This window comes from Parasteatoda tepidariorum, chromosome 12, assembly GCF_982258835.1.
Source record: "Parasteatoda tepidariorum strain Cologne lab strain chromosome 12, Ptep-v5.0, whole genome shotgun sequence".
In the NCBI taxonomy this organism is placed as follows: Eukaryota; Metazoa; Arthropoda; class Arachnida; order Araneae; family Theridiidae; genus Parasteatoda; species Parasteatoda tepidariorum.
The window spans coordinates 33,254,616-33,276,265 of record NC_141766.1 but is presented as its reverse complement, the minus strand read 5'-3'; the positions used below and the strand labels follow the sequence as shown (position 1 = coordinate 33,276,265).

Sequence of the window (21,650 nt, the reverse complement as noted above, 5' to 3'; positions counted from 1 at the left end):
ATCTCAATGCAGTAAAGTACTGTAATTTTGCTTGAATTTTATTATTCCGTGAACTCTTAAGAAATTTGTAATCTGTAGTGTTCAAATCATCTCAGAAATTTTACTTAAGAAACAACTAGAAATATAATTTTTTTTGCAACCTGCTCTTTCAATTGTTAAGAATCTCATAAACATTGCAAAAACTTCCTTAAAAGGTGTTAAATGCCATGATTAAAAATATTGTGGAGCCATTTATTTATTAAAAAGCAAATTATTCCATTAGAAAACTAAGCTGAAACAATAAGTTGAATCTTAACAATTTTGTGCTTATAGTCTATTTGATACTTTTATATCACACTTTTTTACTATATTTCACTTTCAAGCATAGTATTGGTACCTTGTACTATAATGTTGGTGCTCCGTTCATGATAAAGCGCAAATTAGCAGAAAAAAACTGAGAAACACCCTTAATTTTTATTTTAGTTTGTTTGCTAATTTTTTTATTTTTTAGCTATTAAACAATTTTATAGAGTATAAAAAAATTATATTAAGTGTTTAGGGGATTAAAAATATCTATGAAGCATAAAAAAAAAACATTTTGTGCTCTGTGGGAAAAATTAAAATTGCTTCTAAGCATTTTGATTTTAAAATATCAGTAAAATTGCGGGACAATTCATTTGAAATCAAAGCCTTAAAATCTAGATATAGCATATTCTGTTAATTTCATCGATAAAATGAAAATATATTCATTATGTATTCATATTAACGACTTGCAATAAAAATTCATCTTTCATAAATATTCCTAAATATCAATATGAAACAATAAACAATATAAGAGAGAGATAAAAACTAAGAGTAAAGCGGAAAATAAAAGTGGGTTGTAAATATTTAATTGTCTTAAGTAAATTTACATTAAAAACAAACACCATAGAGTTAATATCTTCGCCTGTTACCTTTTTATTTTATTCAATTGTTAGATTTAATGAATGATCAAGATAAACCTCAAAATAATGATGGCTTGTAAAGGAGTTAATTTTTGTTTGTTTAAAAGCGGGTATTATAATTTATTTTCATTAGTTCAGTGCTCCGATATAATATTTTTGTTCTGTTTTTGGTAAATATTATTGTTTGAAATGTATCGGTGTCTGGAAAATTCCTTGATAGTTTGACCTTTAAATCTACTTTACTCTGAAACAATTCCAGTTCAAATTATGGTAAAAAATACCGGGAGTCTGTGTGCAGCATTCGTAAAGTCCATTTTACCGTAAAATTTTATACCGTAATTTTTACGGTAAAATTTATTTCATTACAATGATTTTGTTGCAAGTATTACTATGCAAATTATGGTTTATTACCTTTTGTGCTTGGTAAAATTTTACGGTGGATTTTACGGTAAGAATTAATGCCACCCTGAGCCGGTACTTTTTACAGTATTTTGATTAATATAGTAGTAGATCTAGAGTTTAAGGATTTTGATGGCAAATTTGAAAAAGCTATTTTCATTATTACAAAATCACTTCACATGTTTTCATCAACAATTTATATAATTTTTTTAAAGTAATTGTCGGAGCCGTGACTGATCAGGGGATAGAGCGCTCACCTCCCAATGAGGTTAACCGAGCTCGAATCCCGACAATGGCTGGTTGATTCTAATTTCACACCAGGCTCGCATCGACCACAGTCCTGACGTAAAATATCCTCAGTGGTAGACGGATCATGGATTAGAGTCCTCTTGCCATCAGGCTAATCGTGGGGGGTTTTCGTGGTTTTCCTCTTCATATAACGCAAATGCGTGTTAGTTCCTTCAAGAAGTTCTCCACGAAGGCAAATTTCCCCCGATGCTTGATCCAGGAGTTACCTTGTCTTCTGGATTGGGTTCAAAATTAAAAGGCTACGTAGCTGAACGTTAGTAGTCGTAAACCCAAAAATTGGCACGCTGTTTAACAACGGTTATAAAATAAAATCAAAATGCCTGAGCTGAGGTTGCTTAAGGGATAACCCCTTGATGAGGTTACCCAGGTTCGAATCCCATCGACTGGTTGATATGAATTCCACTCCCAGTTCACATCGACCACAGTGCTGACGTAAGATATCATGGGGGGTAGAAGCTCATAAGTTAGAATCCCCTTGCTGTTGGGCTAACCGTGTGAGGTTTTCATGTTTTTCTTCTCCATGTAATGTAAATGCAAGTTAATTTCATCAAAAAGTAGTCCACAAAGGCTAATTTGCTTCTGTGATTGATTCAAGCGTTCTTCTGTCTTTTCGGACAGGTTTGAAATGGTTTCAAAATTGCAAGGATATGGAGTTGAACATTGATAGTCGTAAACTGAAAATTCGGCTGTTCAACAACGGTTATAAAAGAAAGTAATTGTCAAATAAAATTAAAACATTGCACCAAAACTTTTTCAACGTTAATTAAAATTTAAAGCAAGAAGAGTAGTTTTAATAATTTATTTTACTTTCTAGGTTACTTTGAAAATGCATCAGCAACTGTACAAAGAACACTTGAGCTTACAGAAGTCATTTTGTGCCTTGTATCGTCATATGTCGGAGGAGCAGAACGTCAAAGTATGTTGTGAAGCTAATTTAGTTGATTTTCATGTAGATATGTAGAGTTGATGTAGATATGTTTAATGTGTTCCAAAATATGTGTGGTTAAAACAGATGTATGAGTTAAACAAATGTATGAGTTGAGTTTTAATTTTATATCCAAATGACTCAAAAACAGATAGTATTCTTTGCTCGCTTAAATTCAAAGTATAAAAATGTAAGTATGACTCACTTTGGGTCTTGAAATTATGACGAAATATATATAAAAATAACTGTTAAACATATAAAAAGATTTACCTTTAAAATTATCAGCTTTTGAAAGTGTTTTAATGGCAGATAAGAAGGCTTCTTTTTTTTAAATTCAGCTTTAAATGTGTACTTGCATCGCATCACAACAAAGGTTTTTTTCTGGCAAAAGCCTAGGCCTTGACCTTCAGTTGTTGTTGTTGACGTATGCCTGATAAGGCAGAGGGGTGCGATTGTTCTTGATTTTCAGTGGCGCCACCTGTGGCCAAGAATTCGACTTCTGCCACACCCATACGTCACACTCGTTTAAAGAGAGGACCCATTCATACAACCTTTCATTCATCCACAGATCTTAATTTTGACCTGAATCAGAGAACGATCAATCTCCAATCCTGTACCCCCAGAGGTATTGATTTGTTATGGGAGCATGGAGGACATTGCGACTCGACAGATTTAGCGCGCATCAGTCGCTATTTATCACACGGGGAGTCTTCTGCCGGCGGGGTTCGAACCCACGAACTCTCGGTCATGGGCACAGCGCTCTACCGACCAAGTTATCCCACCTGTTGACCATTAGTTAATTATAGCTAAGGTTTAAACCATCGTATTTGCAGTCAAATTTACGCACAGCAACCCTTAGCCAAACTTTTACATATTTGCACAAATACTATACAAATATACACAACTTGAAAATACTGTACTTGATTGCTTTTTGGGAGGACAACATACTTATGGCAGAATTGGAAAATACAATACTCACGCTTTCGAAATTTCTCGAAAAAATGGTTAAATAACAATTTACTTAATTGTTATTTTAGCATATTCAGACAAAACAATTAAATAACCATAAATAAGAAGCTATTCAAACTGTTAACTGTGAGAAAAACCGTTTATTAACTACTTTCACCTAATACGGTTAAACGACCAGAATTTTGTCGTACCAACTAAGCATACCTAATGAAGCCACTTAGTTCCTCGCAGCTGGGTACATATTATAGTTAAAAGGTTACCATAAGTCGAGTTCGAGTCCCTACATTGGCATTACAATACTTTCTCCATTTCCTTCAGCACAAGGAAAGTTTTCAGCATCTTGCAATCCCCAATTTGTGACCCAGGCAACTAGAATACTCTCATTCACGTGTACATGACAGCAACATATAGCTGCTTAACACAAAAAGTCTAGCATTTACCATATCTTGCGATAGGTGAAACAACCAGATAAACTAGTTGAACCCTATTCAACGGTTCATTTAACAAAACACAATTCTGCTACAACCTGCTTCCAATGTCCACAACTTAACGAAAAGACTAGCTCCAATGTCCAGTTAGATTTCTTTTTTATGGTTTTAATATCATGCTAGTTGTAAATGGTTAATAAAACCGTATAGTTTTCTATTCATGGTTTTTCCAACATACTAAACGGTTTCAAAACCGTAAATGTAAAAAATGTTCTTTTCCGTAAACTTTATGGTTAGTTCGATGGGCAGACTGCTGCTGGTTATTTTATTGTACTTTTAGAGTGAAAATTCTAACAGTGTAGCATAATGGGGGAATGCTATACTTAATGGCATAATGGGGGAATAGCGTACTTAATGGTTTAAGGGAGGGATATTATGCTTCATGTTTGCAGGTATTCATATGCATGATAATATCATAAATTTGAAATGTTATATACTTTGTAAAATATCACTAAATGTAAGTGTGGAAAGTATGAAAAATTGGATTAATTTTTTTTTAAAATTTCTTTACGTTACATATTTTGTAATTAAAAAAAAAGAAAACACCAACATCAAAGGCAATTTCAAATGTGCGAATTTCTGCAGTCTTTTTAATTTTAAAGAACGAAAAATAACAGATAATATTCATGGATTTATAAATAACATTTATTGTAGGTGAAGCGATGTTTTTTATTTAATTTAAAATGTGCTATTGTGACTATAGAAATTAAGAAATTAAAAAAAAATCATAATAACATTGAAAAAAATAAATAAAACAAGGAAAATGTAAAACAAATACATCAAAAAATTTTAAAAAAAAAGTAGTTTGATTTTTTTATCATTACTTAAAACTACACTGCAAAATATCCTGAACAAATTACGGTATAAATTACACGCACTTTGGTTCATGATCCGTAAAATCCATTTTTTAAAATTAAATATTATACAGTGAAGTTTGCAGTAATATTTATTTAATGAGAGTGATTCAGTGGTTTAACGGTAATTATTACTGTAAACATTACGGTAAATCAGAATTTTTTTCCAGAAACCTCTTCCGGTAAAAATGAATTTTATTGTAAATAAAAAGTACCGGCACCCAGAGTGCCTGTAGTTTTTACTGGAATTTTTTGCGGTGAACCTGTATATTTAAGGTTTTTCAAGATGAAAAAAATCTGATTTCAGTTTCTAGATTCAGTTATTTGATTTAAATTGCTTGTAAGTATTCTTTTAACGAAAGCCAAACGTTCAACTAGATTTTTTTAATGGAAAAAATGAATTTTACTTGCTATTAACATTATATTTTATTCTTTATTTTCTATTTTTAAAAGGTGATGGCGCAGGCATTTTCCTAATAACTCTTCTTTTAAACAGTTGCCATTTCAGAAAATAAAATATATTAGGACAAATTTAAACTATCAAGATGTATTTATTTCTTCGTGTGTGAAGCCTGGGTATAAAAAAAAATTTATTTCTTTAACATCCATTTGAAAATGGGTCTTCTAATTAGCATACTCGATAAACAAGATAAAAGATAATTTTGAACTGAGCCAGTGAACTTTCCCCTTCTTTGTTTTTAAACAATTTGTTATCACTTGCTTATCCAGTTTTGACTTACAAACTCAAATACGACACATTTAATTCGTTTTCAGTATTGATTTTTTTCCCTTTTCGATTTACGTTATAGCCACGATTCTTTTGTTTTAATGTTACGATCTCGATAACTTTTTAAACGATAATTGTCAAAATTTGGTCCAATTTTTAAACAGGTCAGAAGTTCACGTGTAAATTGTTATAAATCTAATTTTCTGAAGAACAGGATATATATTATGTTTTTTGTAAATTATTACAGAAAATGATTATTCAAAACATACAACAACTTTCTTAAAAGTGTCTTTAGACTGCTATCTTATTCAGTAGGCATATCTATTTTACACCTGTTGCTTGTTGAATGTTTTTTATTCATTAGAAATGTGAAACTCGTTCAAATGAGATTGAATTCGATTCGAAAGTGAGATTGAGTTCTATGGTGTTATTTTGAACTATTTTCATCTTCTTTAACACTTGAAGAATAGGTGGACGAAAAATATTTAATTCCAAATTTTTAACAAAATCAAATTAGTGCTTTTAACTATTGTCATAGAAATGTAGATATTTGATGGCAAGTGCATTTGTTTTCTTGAAAAACCACCCCCGCATAAAGACACAAGAAAAAGGTCAAAATACAAAGTAAACAAATAAATACATAAAATACTTTAAAGTCATTAAAAATGTTTTTCTTCCATTTCCGTAAAATTAAATTACGAGAAATGAGAAAGCAACAAAAATAGCGTAACAAATAATTGGATGATATAAGGTAAGGGAATAACTTAAAAACAATTTTCAACAAAATCAAATTAGTACTTTAATTGTTGTCACAGAAATGTAGATGCTTGATGGCACGTGAATTTGTTTCTTAAGAACCATAGTCCCACGTAAAAACACAAGAATTGTCGCAAAAATACAAAATAAACAAATGAATATTTATATTTTAAAGACAAAAGCAAAAATGACGTATTCTATTTCCATAAAATCTAATTACACACAAATAAGAATGTAACAAAAGTACAAAAAAATATTCAGCGGATAGCAGTTAAGTGAATGACTTTATTCCAATTTTTAACGAAATCAAATTAGCACTTTTAATTGTTGTATAAATTATTAATATATTTATTTCTTTGAAAACACACCCCCACTTAAAAACTCAAGAAGAATGTCAAAATACAAAATAAACAAATTAATACGTAATATATATATTAAAGACATAGAGAAAAAAGGTCTTTATTCTATTTTCATGAAATCAAATTACTCACAAATGAGAAATGACAAAAAGACAGAAACAAATATTTAGTGGATGTAAATTAAGGGAAAGACTTCATTCTAATTTTTAACAAAATAAAATTAGTACTTTAATTGTCGTAGAAATATGGATGTTTGATGGCAAGTGTATTTGTTTTTTTGAAAACACATCTTCACACAAAAACATAAGAAATTCTATCTAAAAACATTCATTGTTTTTATTTAGAAAAAATTTTATTAATTTAAAATTTTGCTATATAGTGTGTATTGCTATTTAATGATAACTCAATTTTAAAATTGAGTTATTATTTTTTTTTATAAGGCTACCTACCATGTTTTGATGAAAATATATTAGAGCGAAAGCTTTTTTGAGAAATCCTTTTTATAGTATCAAAACTAACCTACAGATGGCGACATCATAAAATACAAAAGTTGATGATAAAACTTTATGAGCATATTTTCAAATTTTGAACACGAAAAAAAAAAATTGTGCATTATTTACATCACAACATAAAATAATTGCTCAGGAGAATACATTACTCATTTCTAAGTAAATAAAGTTTCGAATTCAGATAAAGTTTCAAGCAATAAATAAATAAATAAGAAAAAATATTTAAAAATAAATAAGTTAAAAAGACAAATAAATAAATAAACAAAACAAATAAAAATCCGCAGGATAAGATAAAAACATAAATATATTAATAATGGGGAAGTAGTATGTTAACTTTGTCTAATTTATTGATGCATTTAAGCGCTTAAACTTGAATTTTATTTTCCTATTTTTGATATTTTAATATTAATGATGATATTTTTAAGGCTTAATTGGACACGCAGTTTGACTTTATTGTCTCTTTCAGTAATGCTGTTTTTTTTAACAGTCATCTATTTTTCCCTTAAAAAAAAAAAAAAAGAGTGTGAGAGAGAAAAAATTACATAGTTCAACTCTCGTTTCTTTAAAACTTAACTTTTATGTTTCTTTTTAACTGATGAAATTATATTTAGAGTGGGTATTTATGTGAAGTTTATCACATAGCTCCTTTTTCTTTCGTCAATGTTTCATTATTGTTTTACAAAGAACAAAAACAGTTATCTATTTTTTTCTTAAGAAAATAGAGAGAGAGAATTAATTATATAGTTTAACTTTCATTTCTTTAAAATTTATTAACTTATGAAATTATATTTAGTGTAGGGATTAATATGGATTTTGTCTACATTGCTCTTTTCTATCTTTATGTTTTTAAAAGAATAAAATTGCAGTACTTTTTCTATTTTTATTGATTTAAAGCTATTTAATGGATTCAGTAGTAGGAGTAGTTTGTTTACATAGCCTTTGTTGGTGATAAAGCTACTGACTTTCACTTTCTCTCTCGAATAAAAAATTTAAATAACACCAATCACGGAAGAATTATGTTATTTTAAACCAAATTTAAAAAATTGCCTTTTTCCGAAATATGTTTTGCTTTACATTATTCATCCCGCAGTGGACTGATCTTAAAGACACGGCTCCCAGTAGAGCACCGAAGTCAAACATCACTGGTTGCGGTTAGTAATCGGGTGCTGACCACTTCGATCAGCCTGAGTAGGAACCGTGGGTGCGCTGTATCGATCCTCGTTAATCAGTTCTTCAGTAAAGTACTCGGCTTCGCACGCAGGTCGTCGGACTACCAATGTAGTTTTTATGTAGTTTTCAAAAACGTTACTGAATATTTCGGGAACCTCTTTTTGTAATATTCAGAAACATTTCGCAGTACCTTTTGAATATTTTGAATCATTTCTTGCAGTTTCGGATTTTTTTTTCTCGTTTTTTAATGTTTTTAAGCGTTTTTCTACATTTTGCAGTACTTTTTAAATATTATTAATAGTTTCTTGAAAGTTTCGGATTTTTTTAAAAAATTTCATTTTTTTTTAATTTTGAAGCGTTTTCTGTACTGCCGCGCAAGTAAAAAATCAACGTAAGCGACAAAAAATTCAAAATTGAGATTTTTATATATTTGGCATTTTTGTATGGTAAGCAACATATCGCAAAATTTGTTTTAAAAAAATATATCATGTTTTATCCGAAAATTTTTTTAAAAAATAAATCCTTTTTTGTTATAAAATTTAAAAAAAAAAATGAACCTTGTTTTATTAGAAATTTTTTCAAAAAGATAAATCTTGTTTTATTAGTTTTTTGAAATTCCATTTTAGCGTTTATTTCATTTGTAATGGAAGAAAAATAAATGCCTTGCCAATTTCTCCGGAATCAACCGTGAAGCATTTATGTTGTTGTTTTTGAATTGCAACAGCAATATAAGCGTTTCTTAATATTTTAGAAACCTCTTGTGGGGCTAAGCTACCAACAGTGTCAACTATCATCTATCAAAAAGTACCTCTAGGTAGAACTGAGTTAACATGTCTTATATACAAGTAAATTGAAATTTTATAGTAGTAGTGGTAGCTACGATGAAACTCTGAAAATGAATCGGCGTTAATGCGATTTAGTTTCCTACTTTTAAAAAATAAATGAAATGTTTCTCAATTGATTGGAAATATGATATTAAATAAAGTTTTCTGAGACTTTCGGAAACATTCTTGTCAGTTAAAGTTAGTTTCTGAAATATTTATAGCGTAGGTCTAGAACGTTGAAAAACTGACTTCAATTTTTTCCATACATTTTAGGTAAAAATTAGTTATTTCACTGCTTTTTATTGATAATTATTTTTTATGATTTCAAAGTCAATTAAAACAGCGTTTTACTTTCATTTTCTTTTCAATCTGAATGTTTTAACAAAAAAAAGAAGAAAATATAAGAAGAAGAAAAGATAAAGTTAAAAAACTTTAAAGAAGAAAATATAAAGCTGAAAAACTTTAAAGAAAAAAATATAAAACTAAAAACCTTTAAAGAAGAAAATATAAAGCTAAAAAACTTCGAACGAAACTTCGAAAAACTTCGTGTGGTTCAGTCGAGACAGCAGTACCGATGTTGTAAACAAGCATGAATTGGAAGCTAGTTAATTAATTCATTTTAAATTTTTTCTTAATAAATAAATAAATAAATGACTAAAAGTAAAATTAGGAAAACCGCTGATAATAACATTGAAAAAAAATCAGGCAATTTATTTTAGAGCATTAGATTTTAATGTACCTCATTAACCTATGCCTAGCAACAACAAAAGCTTTATATTTAAATATAATTATATTAGTCCGATAATAAATGCAACACTGATTTGACATTTACGACAAAATTATGCTAATAAAAAGCACGTTCAATACAATGAGAAATAGATGAATTTAGGGCAGTTAAAAGTTTGTTTAAAATCATTAATATAAACTAAGAGTCATTTATTCCTTATGTGCGAGTTTAAAGATCATACATTATTATCAAATGTTGTTTTAATAAATAAGTAAATGATATAATTTTTAAACTAATGATGAAAACATTCTATTCATTTTATTTCAAAGGATTTCATTATATTACCATATTAACCTTAACAACAAACGCTATATATTTAAATATATTCTTTTCATGAGAAAAAAAAGCAAATAATAGCGAATTTGCATTTATGCAAATTCTGAGAACCTGTAATACAATGATAAATAATTGAATTTAAAGCTATGATTTAAGATTTTATGTATGTATTTTAAAAACTTTAATATAAACAATCTAAATTTTCCTTAAGCAATATCTGAATATTCTAGTCATGCACGATAATAATAGCTGTGAACTTTTTACCATAAACTAGTTATATTTTAGCCAAGTTTATGATTTTAGCCATCTTTTATTTATAATATGTTAAACTAGATACTACAGTAAACTTCTTTCAAAAAAGGTTTAAAAAAAATGATATTGCGTTTACTTTGTTCATTAGTCATATGGTTTATTAGGAATACGAGTTTCACACGAAGGTCGCGAAATAAAAAAAAACTTAATCCGATACAGAACTATAAAAATGTTAATGATATCTATTTATCGTGTTCGAAGTGTAAGGTTCTTTTCTTTTGCCTCGCCTTATAAGTTCTTGATACGTAGTATCTGTTCTTAAATGTTTTTGTAACTGTTCTTCCGGGTTAAGTGATTAGCTTTTAAAAGTGAGAAAGTTTCAATGTTTGTAACGAGTTCAGTGCACTTAAAATGAAAATCAAGTTAATGAGTTCAGCGTTGATTTGACAAGAATTCTCATTTTTACAAAGTATGAACTTTCTCTGAAAAGGTATCTTCGCTGTTAATGATTTCGGAACACCAATGAGCGGAAAAAGCGTTGGAGCGTGAATCAATTACTGTGATTTCTAGCTTATTGTAATTTAACATTCAGAACGCAAAAAAAGCATAAAAAAGAAGATATAATAGATTCTAAACACATTTAGGTGTATATTTTGTGATGTTTTGGTTCATTTAGTAGCATAAAATACTTTTGATTACTTCTGTAGAGTTTAGGATATGATTATTTACTGATTAACCTCAGTAAAAAACATGTGCAAAATAATTTATGTTAGAACAATTAAATGTTCGGCAAATAAAGAGAATGCTTGCTATTGTCCCCTTTCATGAAAGGTGATGGAATTCATTTAACTTTTTCATTTAAAATTAATATTGATTTGAGACTTTTATTAAACTTAAATTCCATTTGAAATCACGTGTCTATCATTAAATCAGTAATTTAATTTTTATAATAAAATACTTTTGATTACTTCTGTAGAGCTTAGGATATGATTATTTATTGATTAACCTCAGTAAAAAACATGTGCAAAATAATTTATGTTAGAGCAATTAAATGTTCGGCAGATAAAGAGAATGCTTGTTATTGTCCCCTTTCATGATAGGTGATGGAATTCATTTAACTTTTTCATTTAAAATTAATATTGATTTGAGACTTTTATTAAACTTAAATTCCATTTGAAATCACGTGTCTATCATTAAATCAGTAATTTAATTTTTATAATAAAATACTTTTGATTACTTCTGTAGAGCTTAGGATATGATTATTTATTGATTAACCTCAGTAAAAAACATGAGCAAAATAATTTATGTTAGAACAATTAAATGTTCGGCAGATAAAGAGAATGCTTGTTATTGTCCCCTTTCATGATAGGTGATGGAATTCATTTAACTTTTTCATTTAAAACTAATATTGATTTGAGACTTTTATTAAACTTAAATTCCATTTGAAATCACGTGTCTATCATTAAATCAATAATTTAATTTTAAATTAATATTATTCTGCGGTTAGTTTGGAATGTACATAAGATTTGTAATTGATTTTCATTATTCCTGACACCTTGCTCAACAGTATTTCCATCATTCAATCTCGTATATTCCATGCTGATTCATTTTATTTCAAAGTAACATCGTTTTGTGGTTGGTTTTGAATATACATAAGATTTGTAACTGATTTTCATTATCCATGACACCAGGCTTCACGATATTTCCATCATTCAATCTTGTTTATTCCAAGTTGATTTTTATTTAAAAGTAACATTGTTCTGTGGTTGACATGGAATATACATAAGATTTGTAGCTGATTTTCATTATCCATGACACCAGTCTTCACAATATTTCCATCATTCAATCTTGTTTATTCCAAGTTGATTTCTATTTCAAAGTAACATTGTTCTGTGGTTGGCTTGGAATAAGCATAAGATTTGTAACTGATTTTCATTATTCCTGACACTTTGCTCCACAATATTTCCATCATTCAATCTCGAATATTCCATGCTGATTCATTTTATTTCAAAGTAACATTGTTTTGTGGTTGGCTTGGAATAAGCATAAGATTTGCAACTGATTTTCATTATCCATGACACCAGGCTTCACAATATTTCCATCATTCAATCTCGTATATTCCAAGTTGATGCATTTCATTTCAAAGTAACATTATTTTAATTTTAAATTGGATATATAAAATTTGTAACTTATTTCCATTATCCGTGATATTTTCATCATTCAATCTATTGCATCCCAAGTTAACGTATTTTATTTTCAAAATAAAATTATTCTGTGGTTGGCTTGGATTATACATAAGATTTGTTAATGATTTCCATAATCCGTGACACCTTTGTCGACAATACTTTCATCATTCAATCTCGTACATTCCAAGTTGACGCATTTTATTTTAAAGTAGCATTGTTCTGAGGTTATCTTGGGATATAGAAGATTTGTAAATGATTTCCGCATGGGAAATATTTTTCTTTCATCCAATCTTGTGTATCCCAATTTAACGTATTTTAATTTCAAAGTAAAATCCTTCTTTGGTTGGCTTGGAATATACATAAAATATGCAAATGATTTCCATTACTTGTGCACCTTAATCCATGATATTTCCGATGAATACATGATTTTTATGCCATACTCCAAGCTATCATGAAAAAATTACCAAAAATTAAGAACTGTCATTCATTTTACAATTCATTTGGTAATTTTAACCTTTAGATGTGTATGGCTTTTGCAGTAAGGATTAGATTTACAACTAGAATGCATTTACTGATAGTATTGCATTTATCATTAAATTTTTATTATTTATATTGGTAATTGAATGTTGCAATTGTGGAATGAAAAATTAGAAATTTTGGAATGAAAGAATGGTTGAGCTTATCTATTTGCCAACGTTGTGTTATTTTCTTCAACTTTGATTTATTGCGAAAATTTTTTTGTTGATTTGAACATGTTCAGATGTATTATTTTTTTAAATTTAGTATTTTGTGTTTTGTAGTTGAAATTGGGAAACACAGTTTCATTCACGAGATTGCTTAAGAGTAAGAATAAATAAGTTTTTGGCCGTGGATTTTGGTTAGTGTTATCGTGATAAACTTTTCCCTGGATGAACCATAAAATTCATAAATTTTATGTGTATAATTTTTAAAAAAAATATTAAGCAGAAATTTGGTTCAATTTGATTTACATAGATTAAAATTGTTCAAAATTCTCTAAAACGCAATAACTTTAAATTATAGTTTTTCCAATCAATTAAAATTTGGTATTTCGCGTCTGTAGCAGAGCAGCAAATATTGCACTGAGAACCAACTTTTGCTTCTTTAACAACTTAAGTCGACAAGGGGGCATCGAATACATTTTTTAAACTTTTTAACCTCTATTCTTGAAAAAATAACATCGGTCATATCAAAATTTAGACCGATTTTCAAGACTTTCAACGTCTCTTGTCACCTTAACATTAAAAGAAGAAAATCTTCTTCGTAGTTTAAATATAGTTTGTATTTTAAAACGGCACACTTGCTCCTGGCGAACATTATTCGGCAGACTGCGATTAAATTACCACGATTTTATCAGGAAATGTTTTACTGCATGATTGAAGTAGGAGGGATGGGCACAAGGGTTGCTTTTAGTCCAGAACTTTAGCCTTTATCAAAGGGGATAAGATGTTAGCAGCGCAGTCCACCATGTTTTAGAAAATTATTAGCGCAATCCGCTATCATAGCCGTCAGTGATGCCCCACGGTGTCCCTGGATATATGTTTGAGTTGTTCTCTTTTTTGTGGCATCGATATTAGACTATAAAAGGGCTTATAGGCTAAATTTTTTAATGAACATGCAAGCTTGCATATGTATATGTAACAATAAAAAAATAAATATAAATAAACATGAATGAAGAAATATATATATAAATAAGAGTAAGTAAATAAATATATATAAATGAACATAAATAAATAAATAAATATAAATACATATGTGTACTTCCAAGGTCGAGAGGAGGTAATCGAACTCGCTACCTCTACGCTTTATTTTAGGATGTTGGGACAGCGTAACAGTTAAGCTACTGATTTAGTTTAGCCTATTCCAGGAATTTGTATATTTACAAATACATATATTTTATAGTCTTAAAGGTTAGTAAATGTTAGCTTATAACTTACATAGAAATAAAATAATAGACGAAAAACAAAGTTAACAAGTGTTAACTTAATAAAAAAAGGTTAGCAAACTAAACATTTGCGTGCCAGCTCAAATTATTCTAGTATTGTTAAATTACCACTTTTTTTATTAAAATCATTAATTTTACCACATTTATTACCAAACAACATGGTAATAAAATCATATTTAATAGTTAATTTTTCCAATGGTCAATGACTATTGGTAATACCAAAGAGCTTTGGTAAAAAATACTTCAGGTTTTGTGTTCCTATAGAGTCAGAAACATTGTACATTTTACCATATTCTGGTAATTTTGACCATACTTTTTTCTCCGTGTATAACAAATAAATATAATACAAACAATAAGTACTTATTTGAAAAATTAAGTTACGTATCTGATGCAATTATTATTATCATTATATTGATCTATTATCATAATTTGTTTGTAGGAACTATTGTTACGTTACATTTACATACAAATGTATAATGTCAGTGCAAAATGTAATACATGCGTACAATGAAATTTATTTTGTAATTACAAACTTTCACTGTATTCTGTAATTTCAAAATCACATATTTTGTAACACTAATTTTATTATTTTTTTGAAGTCAAAAAACGGAACAAAACTGCGCAACAAAAATGATTCATTTTTGTCATACATTTGAAATCTTAAATGTCACGTAGAGAAAAAAAGCAAATTCATTTAGAACTATGTAATTCTTTGTTTGACAAGGAGCTGTTTTAGAAATTTGTTATAATTCAACAAATTTTTACTCTAATTTCAGGATGTTTTAAAATGGATTCAAGAAAAAAATAAATTGGAAGCACTTGTTAGTCATTATAAAACAAAAGTAAGTATTGTAATTAGAACTTATAATGTATTTTCCTATAAGTATAAGTGAATTGTGGGGCAAAATAAAAATTTTAGTGCAATAGCATGACATTTTTACAATAAATAGCGTTTTAGTAACTGTGAAATTAATTGTTTAGATGCAAAAAATTGAAATTTGATATAAGCGTAACATATGCTGATAATTTTTTACTGAAAGAATTAACTGGAAAATTAATTTGCAACAATTTGTGTTTTAAAATGTAAATTAAACAAAATGCTTGGTACATTGTTATCAGGATTTTTGAAGATTTTGATTTATTTTTAAAATTTTGGAAACTGAGGGAAGACATTTCTTAAAACATTATGATTCTATGTAAAATCTTAATTATCAGGTGATACTATTCTGCTTTATTGTTTTTATGTGATTGAAACCGGTTTGTACTTATTTAGGTTAGTGTATCAATTGGTTAAATTAGACGATATATAATATAATTTAGACGATATATTTTATAAATATGGAATATTTATTATAGCAGGCATTAGATTAGTATATTATGATAATTAGATCAAATTATTAGACGCACTGTAGTTTTTTTAATAATTTCATGATTTGCACGAGTTTATATGCAATACTTTTATATTTAAACATTCATGTAATGTGTTTTTATTCAAGAAATTTTTTATACACTTATATACTTCCTATTTGTATTTATTTTTACCGTATTGCATTACAATGTTAACCAATTGATACAAGAACGAACACAAATGCAAACCGGTTTCACCCGTGTAAAAACAATACAGCTGTATAGTATCAACTGATAATTATAATTTTACATAGAATCTTATAGTGCTTCTAATAATATGGCCAAACACTGCATGTTGGAATATTTTTAAAAAAGTACTAAACTACATAGGTTGTATTTAAACTGGAATAATATAAAATATATATACGAAGCACTTTTAATTTCATTTTGATAAAAAATATTCATTCACTTACTTTACAACAAAAATAGTAATCATTGTTTTCCTAATTTTATATGCAAATATTTTTTCATTATAAAATAAATATAATTCTTTTTTAAAACAGAATAAATTATAGTTAGACGAGAATGTGCCAAGAATTCAATTATAGAAAATATTAATTATATAGCAATTTTATTTATAAAATTCAAATGGCATTGTCTCTTTTTTATTTTCCAGGCACATCATCTACAAAGACAATTAGAAGAAACAAACGAAAGATTCGAATTACTTGAGTTTTGTTTTCTAGAATTAGAGAATCAGGCTAAGGTAAATTATAAAAATGTTGAGAAATATTTCTCATTGAAAGTTGCTTTTGAAATCAATGCATCAGGTCTTTTAGCATTCCATTTAGAAATATGAACTTTAACTTTATAATTAGCTATTGTTTTGAGGATTTAGTTTTTAATTCGATTTATTGTTCAAAACACATATTTAGAGATTTTTAGATTAATCTATTGTTATAAAAACTGCTTATTGCTTTCTGTAGTTATTTATTTTTTTTTTGTAAAAAAAAGTAGTTCATAGTTTTCTTTATCGATCTAACTCTGGTGATTTTTTAGTGAACCAATTACTTAAAAAATAGACAATTATTAGTGATAATTATTTAAAAAATAGACAAGTATTTAAATAAATATACAATTAAAAATAGACGTTTATCAGTGCATGTGAATGCCAACATTTGTAAAATATTTCGAACTTATAACAGTTAATATGTGAATGTTAACATTGTCCTCATTCTAAGGATTTTGGCTTTTCCTAGTAACATTTACATGACATTCATTATGGGAAGAATAATATTCTTGTTATTTATCAAAATTATTAAAAATTAGTTATATCGTTTGCATAATCTAACTATTATCGTTTGCGATATAACTATGATCGTTTGCGTTATCGTATTCAAAAACTTATTTTAATCGTTTTCGAAAACTACTTATAATTTTTGCTTTCAAAAGCTTATTTTTGTCGGTTTGTTTTTAGCGAAAGTAATAATTTTTGTATTATATTTCGTTAAATTTATTAAAACATAATTAATTAATTAAAGTTGAAGGAAGTACAATAAAGTTTTGTGTCAAATGCTTTCTTCATACCGAAAACAAACCAGCAAAAAAATAAATCCATTTAGTATGTCTTATCAAAAATGTGAATCAAGGTTCTATTTGAAATCTTTTTTTTTCTTCTGTATTCAAGCGAATTAAAATCATTCTGTGTGGGGAGGGTGGTTGGCAGAGAATCTACCTAAACTACTATATTTACACGTTATCTTGCCGTCGACTTTAAAAATAGTTTGAAAGATATGAGGCTGTGTCTTTTTTCCTCAGCAACCTTTCCCCACAGTTAGAACCGCAAAACTTTCATTTTGTTCTCATCTTTGCAAAACAAGATTACTATGAACATTTACAACTGAAGTAAGGGTTTATTTTGTTTATGCTTCTTGGTAGTATATTTGTTATACCTATTTTTGGTTACCCTATCAAAATATAAAGTTTTTTTTGCTGTTGTTTTTGTAATAATGTCTAGACATTCATGTAAACAAATATAAGTTTACTGCATACCGATTATACTATATTAATTATAATAAATAATGAATAATAGTTTTTATTATTAATTGCACCAACTTGTATTTTATAACATATTCAGTTAGTAGTTATTATTTCAGTATTTTTATTAGTTTTAGCTGATATTAGGTCCGAATAATACAAGTTAATCTGATCTTATTGCTATTAAAATTAAAATTTTATTTATTAACAATGACATCTAGTGCTTTCAGTAAAATGTTATTGAACTGCATACCGATTGTACTATATTAATTATAATAAATAATGAGTAATAGTTTTTATTATTAAACACCAACTTGTATTTTATTACATATTCAGTTAGTAGTTATTATTTTAGTGTTTTTATTAGTTTTAGTTAATATTAGGTCCGAATAATACAAGTTAATCTGATCTTATTGCTATTAAAATTAAAATTTTATTTATTAACAATGACATCTAGTGCTTTCAGTAAAATGTTATTGAATTTTTATAGAACTTCATACCGATTGTACTTTATTAATTATAATAAATAATGAGAAATAGTTTTTATTATTAATTGCACCAACTTGTATTTTATAACATGTTCAGTTAGTAGTTATTATTTTAGTGTTTTTATTAGTTTTAGTTAATATTAAGTCCGAATAATACAAGTTAATTTGATTTTATTGCTATCAAAATTTAATTTATTAACAATGACATCTAGTGCTTTCAGTAAAATGTTATTGAATTTTTATAGAACTTCATACCGATTGTACTTTATTAATTATAATAAATAATGAGAAATAGTTTTTATTATTAATTGCACCAACTTGTATTTTATAACATGTTCAGTTAGTAGTTATTATTTTAGTGTTTTTATTAGTTTTAGTTAATATTAAGTCCGAATAATACAAGTTAATTTGATTTTATTGCTATCAAAATTTAATTTATTAACAATGACATCTAGTGCTTTCAGTAAAATGTTATTGAATTTTTATAGAACTTCATACCGATTGTACTTTATTAATTATAATAAATAATGAGAAATAGTTTTTATTATTAATTGCACCAACTTGTATTTTATAACATGTTCAGTTAGTAGTTATTATTTTAGTGTTTTTATTAGTTTTAGTTAATATTAAGTCCGAATAATACAAGTTAATTTGATTTTATTGCTATCAAAATTTAATTTATTAACAATGACATCTAGTGCTTTCTGTAAAATGTTACTGAATTTTTGTGTGTCATATTTTTTATCGCGCAGATATCATACTGTGATTAATCCACACATCAATGGTGTTTATTAAAATCATTTTTAGTATGAGTTTTTTTTTTGCATAGTTAAAAATTCAGCTAATTCAACTAAAAATAACTAGTTGAATTCAATCAATTATCAATTAATAAAATATAATATACTAATAGTTAAATTTATTTAAAAGGCAATCAAATTATTTGTAATCAAGTCTAAAATTAATTGAATATTTTCATTAGCCTAAATTAATTAATTAAATTTAATTTTTATAAAAAATTTAATAATATAAGTGAATAAGTGAATAAAGATTAATAATAACTTAACTATAAATTAAAATGTTCCTTTAGGTCCTTTTTAGATATAGTTTCTAATGTTTATATTTTGTACCTGTTATAAGCGAGTATTTTAAAATTATGATAAATACCTAATAACAATAATGTTATAACAATTAGTAACTAGTTGTTTCTGTTAAAATTTATTTTTTTATAAAAACTTTCAGCAAATAATGATATCTCTTTCTTGGACCTTTGTTTAGATTCATTTTGGAGTTAAGTATTTACACAGTTTAAGTATTTTGTTAGTATGGTCAAAAATGTCTCTCTCTCTATGTTAAAAAATTTGAAAATGTTAAACTCTATGTTAAAAAATTTAAAAGAGCAATTATCAAAATAACTATATTGTGATCATAGATATTATTATTATCGTAGATATTCTTATCATAGATATTATTGTCATAGATATTCTGTGTATCATAAAAATACATAGATTATCATTGTTATTATCATAGATATTCTGTGTATTATAAATATACATAGATTATCATTGTTATTATCATAGATATTCTGTGTATCATAGATATACATAGGTTATCATTGTTATTATCATAGATATTCTGTGTATCATAGATATACATAGATTATTTTCATTATCATAGATATTCTGAGAATTTTTTCGTTTGAGTTTTATTCTAATTAATATCACTCAAATTACATTGTGTTTAGTCATAATTGCCGAAATTGTCTATACTTTTTTTGTCTATACTTTCCTCATCTAGTAATTTAATCAAATAATTCATATAATACTTATTAAATAAGACCTAGGAACTCTTGCGCACATTTTCCGGTAAGTAATAAAAGTTTATGAACGAGTCAAAACTCTTTATATGCACAGGATAGTTGTTATTCTGGGTGAGTCAATTTAGCATTTTAATTTTAATTAATATCATTGCTTATGTACTCAACTTTATTATGAGCAGTATTTCCCTTTCCCCATGTAGTCGATGCTTAAATAAGTAAGTTTAACATAGGTAAGCCTAAAAATATTTGTTATATTCTGCGTTAAAATATTCTAAGAGTAAAATAATTTGAAATATATTCATATGAAACCATTAATGCTGAATTGTTTTAAATGCAATATATACACAGTATGAATAGCCATTTATGTATACATTTGTAATATGTACACTGTATGAAAAAATATTGATTAGAAATGATATATTCTAATCTAATTAGAAATCATACATTCTGAAATCGATTATTAGTTAATATACCAATTTTATTTCATTCGTTTGGGAATATTATGTTTATGGCGATTGTAGATTATGAATACTCTGTGGGCAAGTAAATTTTAGAACTTCTTCTTATCTCAAATTGTCTTAATATGCTAAAAATAAAATCAAAACGCTCTAATAACTTTTGATCTACAGATCGGATTATCCCATATGTGTGAGATTAATGATTTTATTTAACTGTTTATAGATGACTTAAATCATTAAATTAGTTAATTAAACCAATAGATTTTAATTTTAATGGTTTGGGATTCAATTTTAATAGTTCGAGAGGTTAAACTTACATAGAGAATTACCGCACTGTATGATAATGATATCTTTGGTTAAAAGGCATTATTCTGTTTAAAAACCAAATATGCGGTCATTCGTTTGGTAATTTTTCCAATCATGTGGTAACGATTTAATGGAAATTCGGATTTTCAAAATTATTTGTCTTATTACAATACATTTAGTAAAAAATACAAAATTGAAACGTAACTTTAACTGAATAAATGGTTTTTATGCAACTGATCTAAGGTATCATTGTAAAATCTTTATCATAGTACTTCGGTAAAAATTTCCGTAAAGATTTCCGATGTTCCCATAGAGCCAAAAGCACAGTAAATTTTACCATATTATGCTACTTTTGGTCATACATCTTTCACATTGTATTAATGAACTTCTACTGTTCTAAATTTTTCAACATATTTAAAAGGGGTAAATTTTTGACTTGAGAAATGCCAAAGGCACTGAATAATTCAGGCGCATTTCGAAAAAGTTTATGTTTATTATAGTTCTACGAATAACATTATTTTT

At 27.2% G+C, this 21,650-nt stretch overlaps 1 protein-coding gene across 4 annotated transcripts in view; it reads left to right on the top strand.

Moving 5' to 3' along the window:
* LOC107440918 (uncharacterized) overlaps positions 1 to 21,650 on the top strand; it is a 153,519-nt gene that overhangs the window by 69,041 nt on the left and 62,828 nt on the right. For 2 of the 4 annotated variants that reach the window (XM_043041014.3, XM_043041013.3), the window contains exons 3-5: positions 2,446 to 2,547; positions 15,453 to 15,518; positions 16,700 to 16,789. In XM_043041014.3, coding sequence (XP_042896948.2) covers positions 2,446 to 2,547; positions 15,453 to 15,518; positions 16,700 to 16,789 — 258 coding nt within the window. Of the gene's footprint in view, positions 1 to 2,445; positions 2,548 to 15,452; positions 15,519 to 16,699; positions 16,790 to 17,789; positions 17,929 to 21,650 lie in introns of those variants that run through there. The other 2 variants (XM_071188024.2, XM_043041016.3) reach the window with 1 other exon arrangement.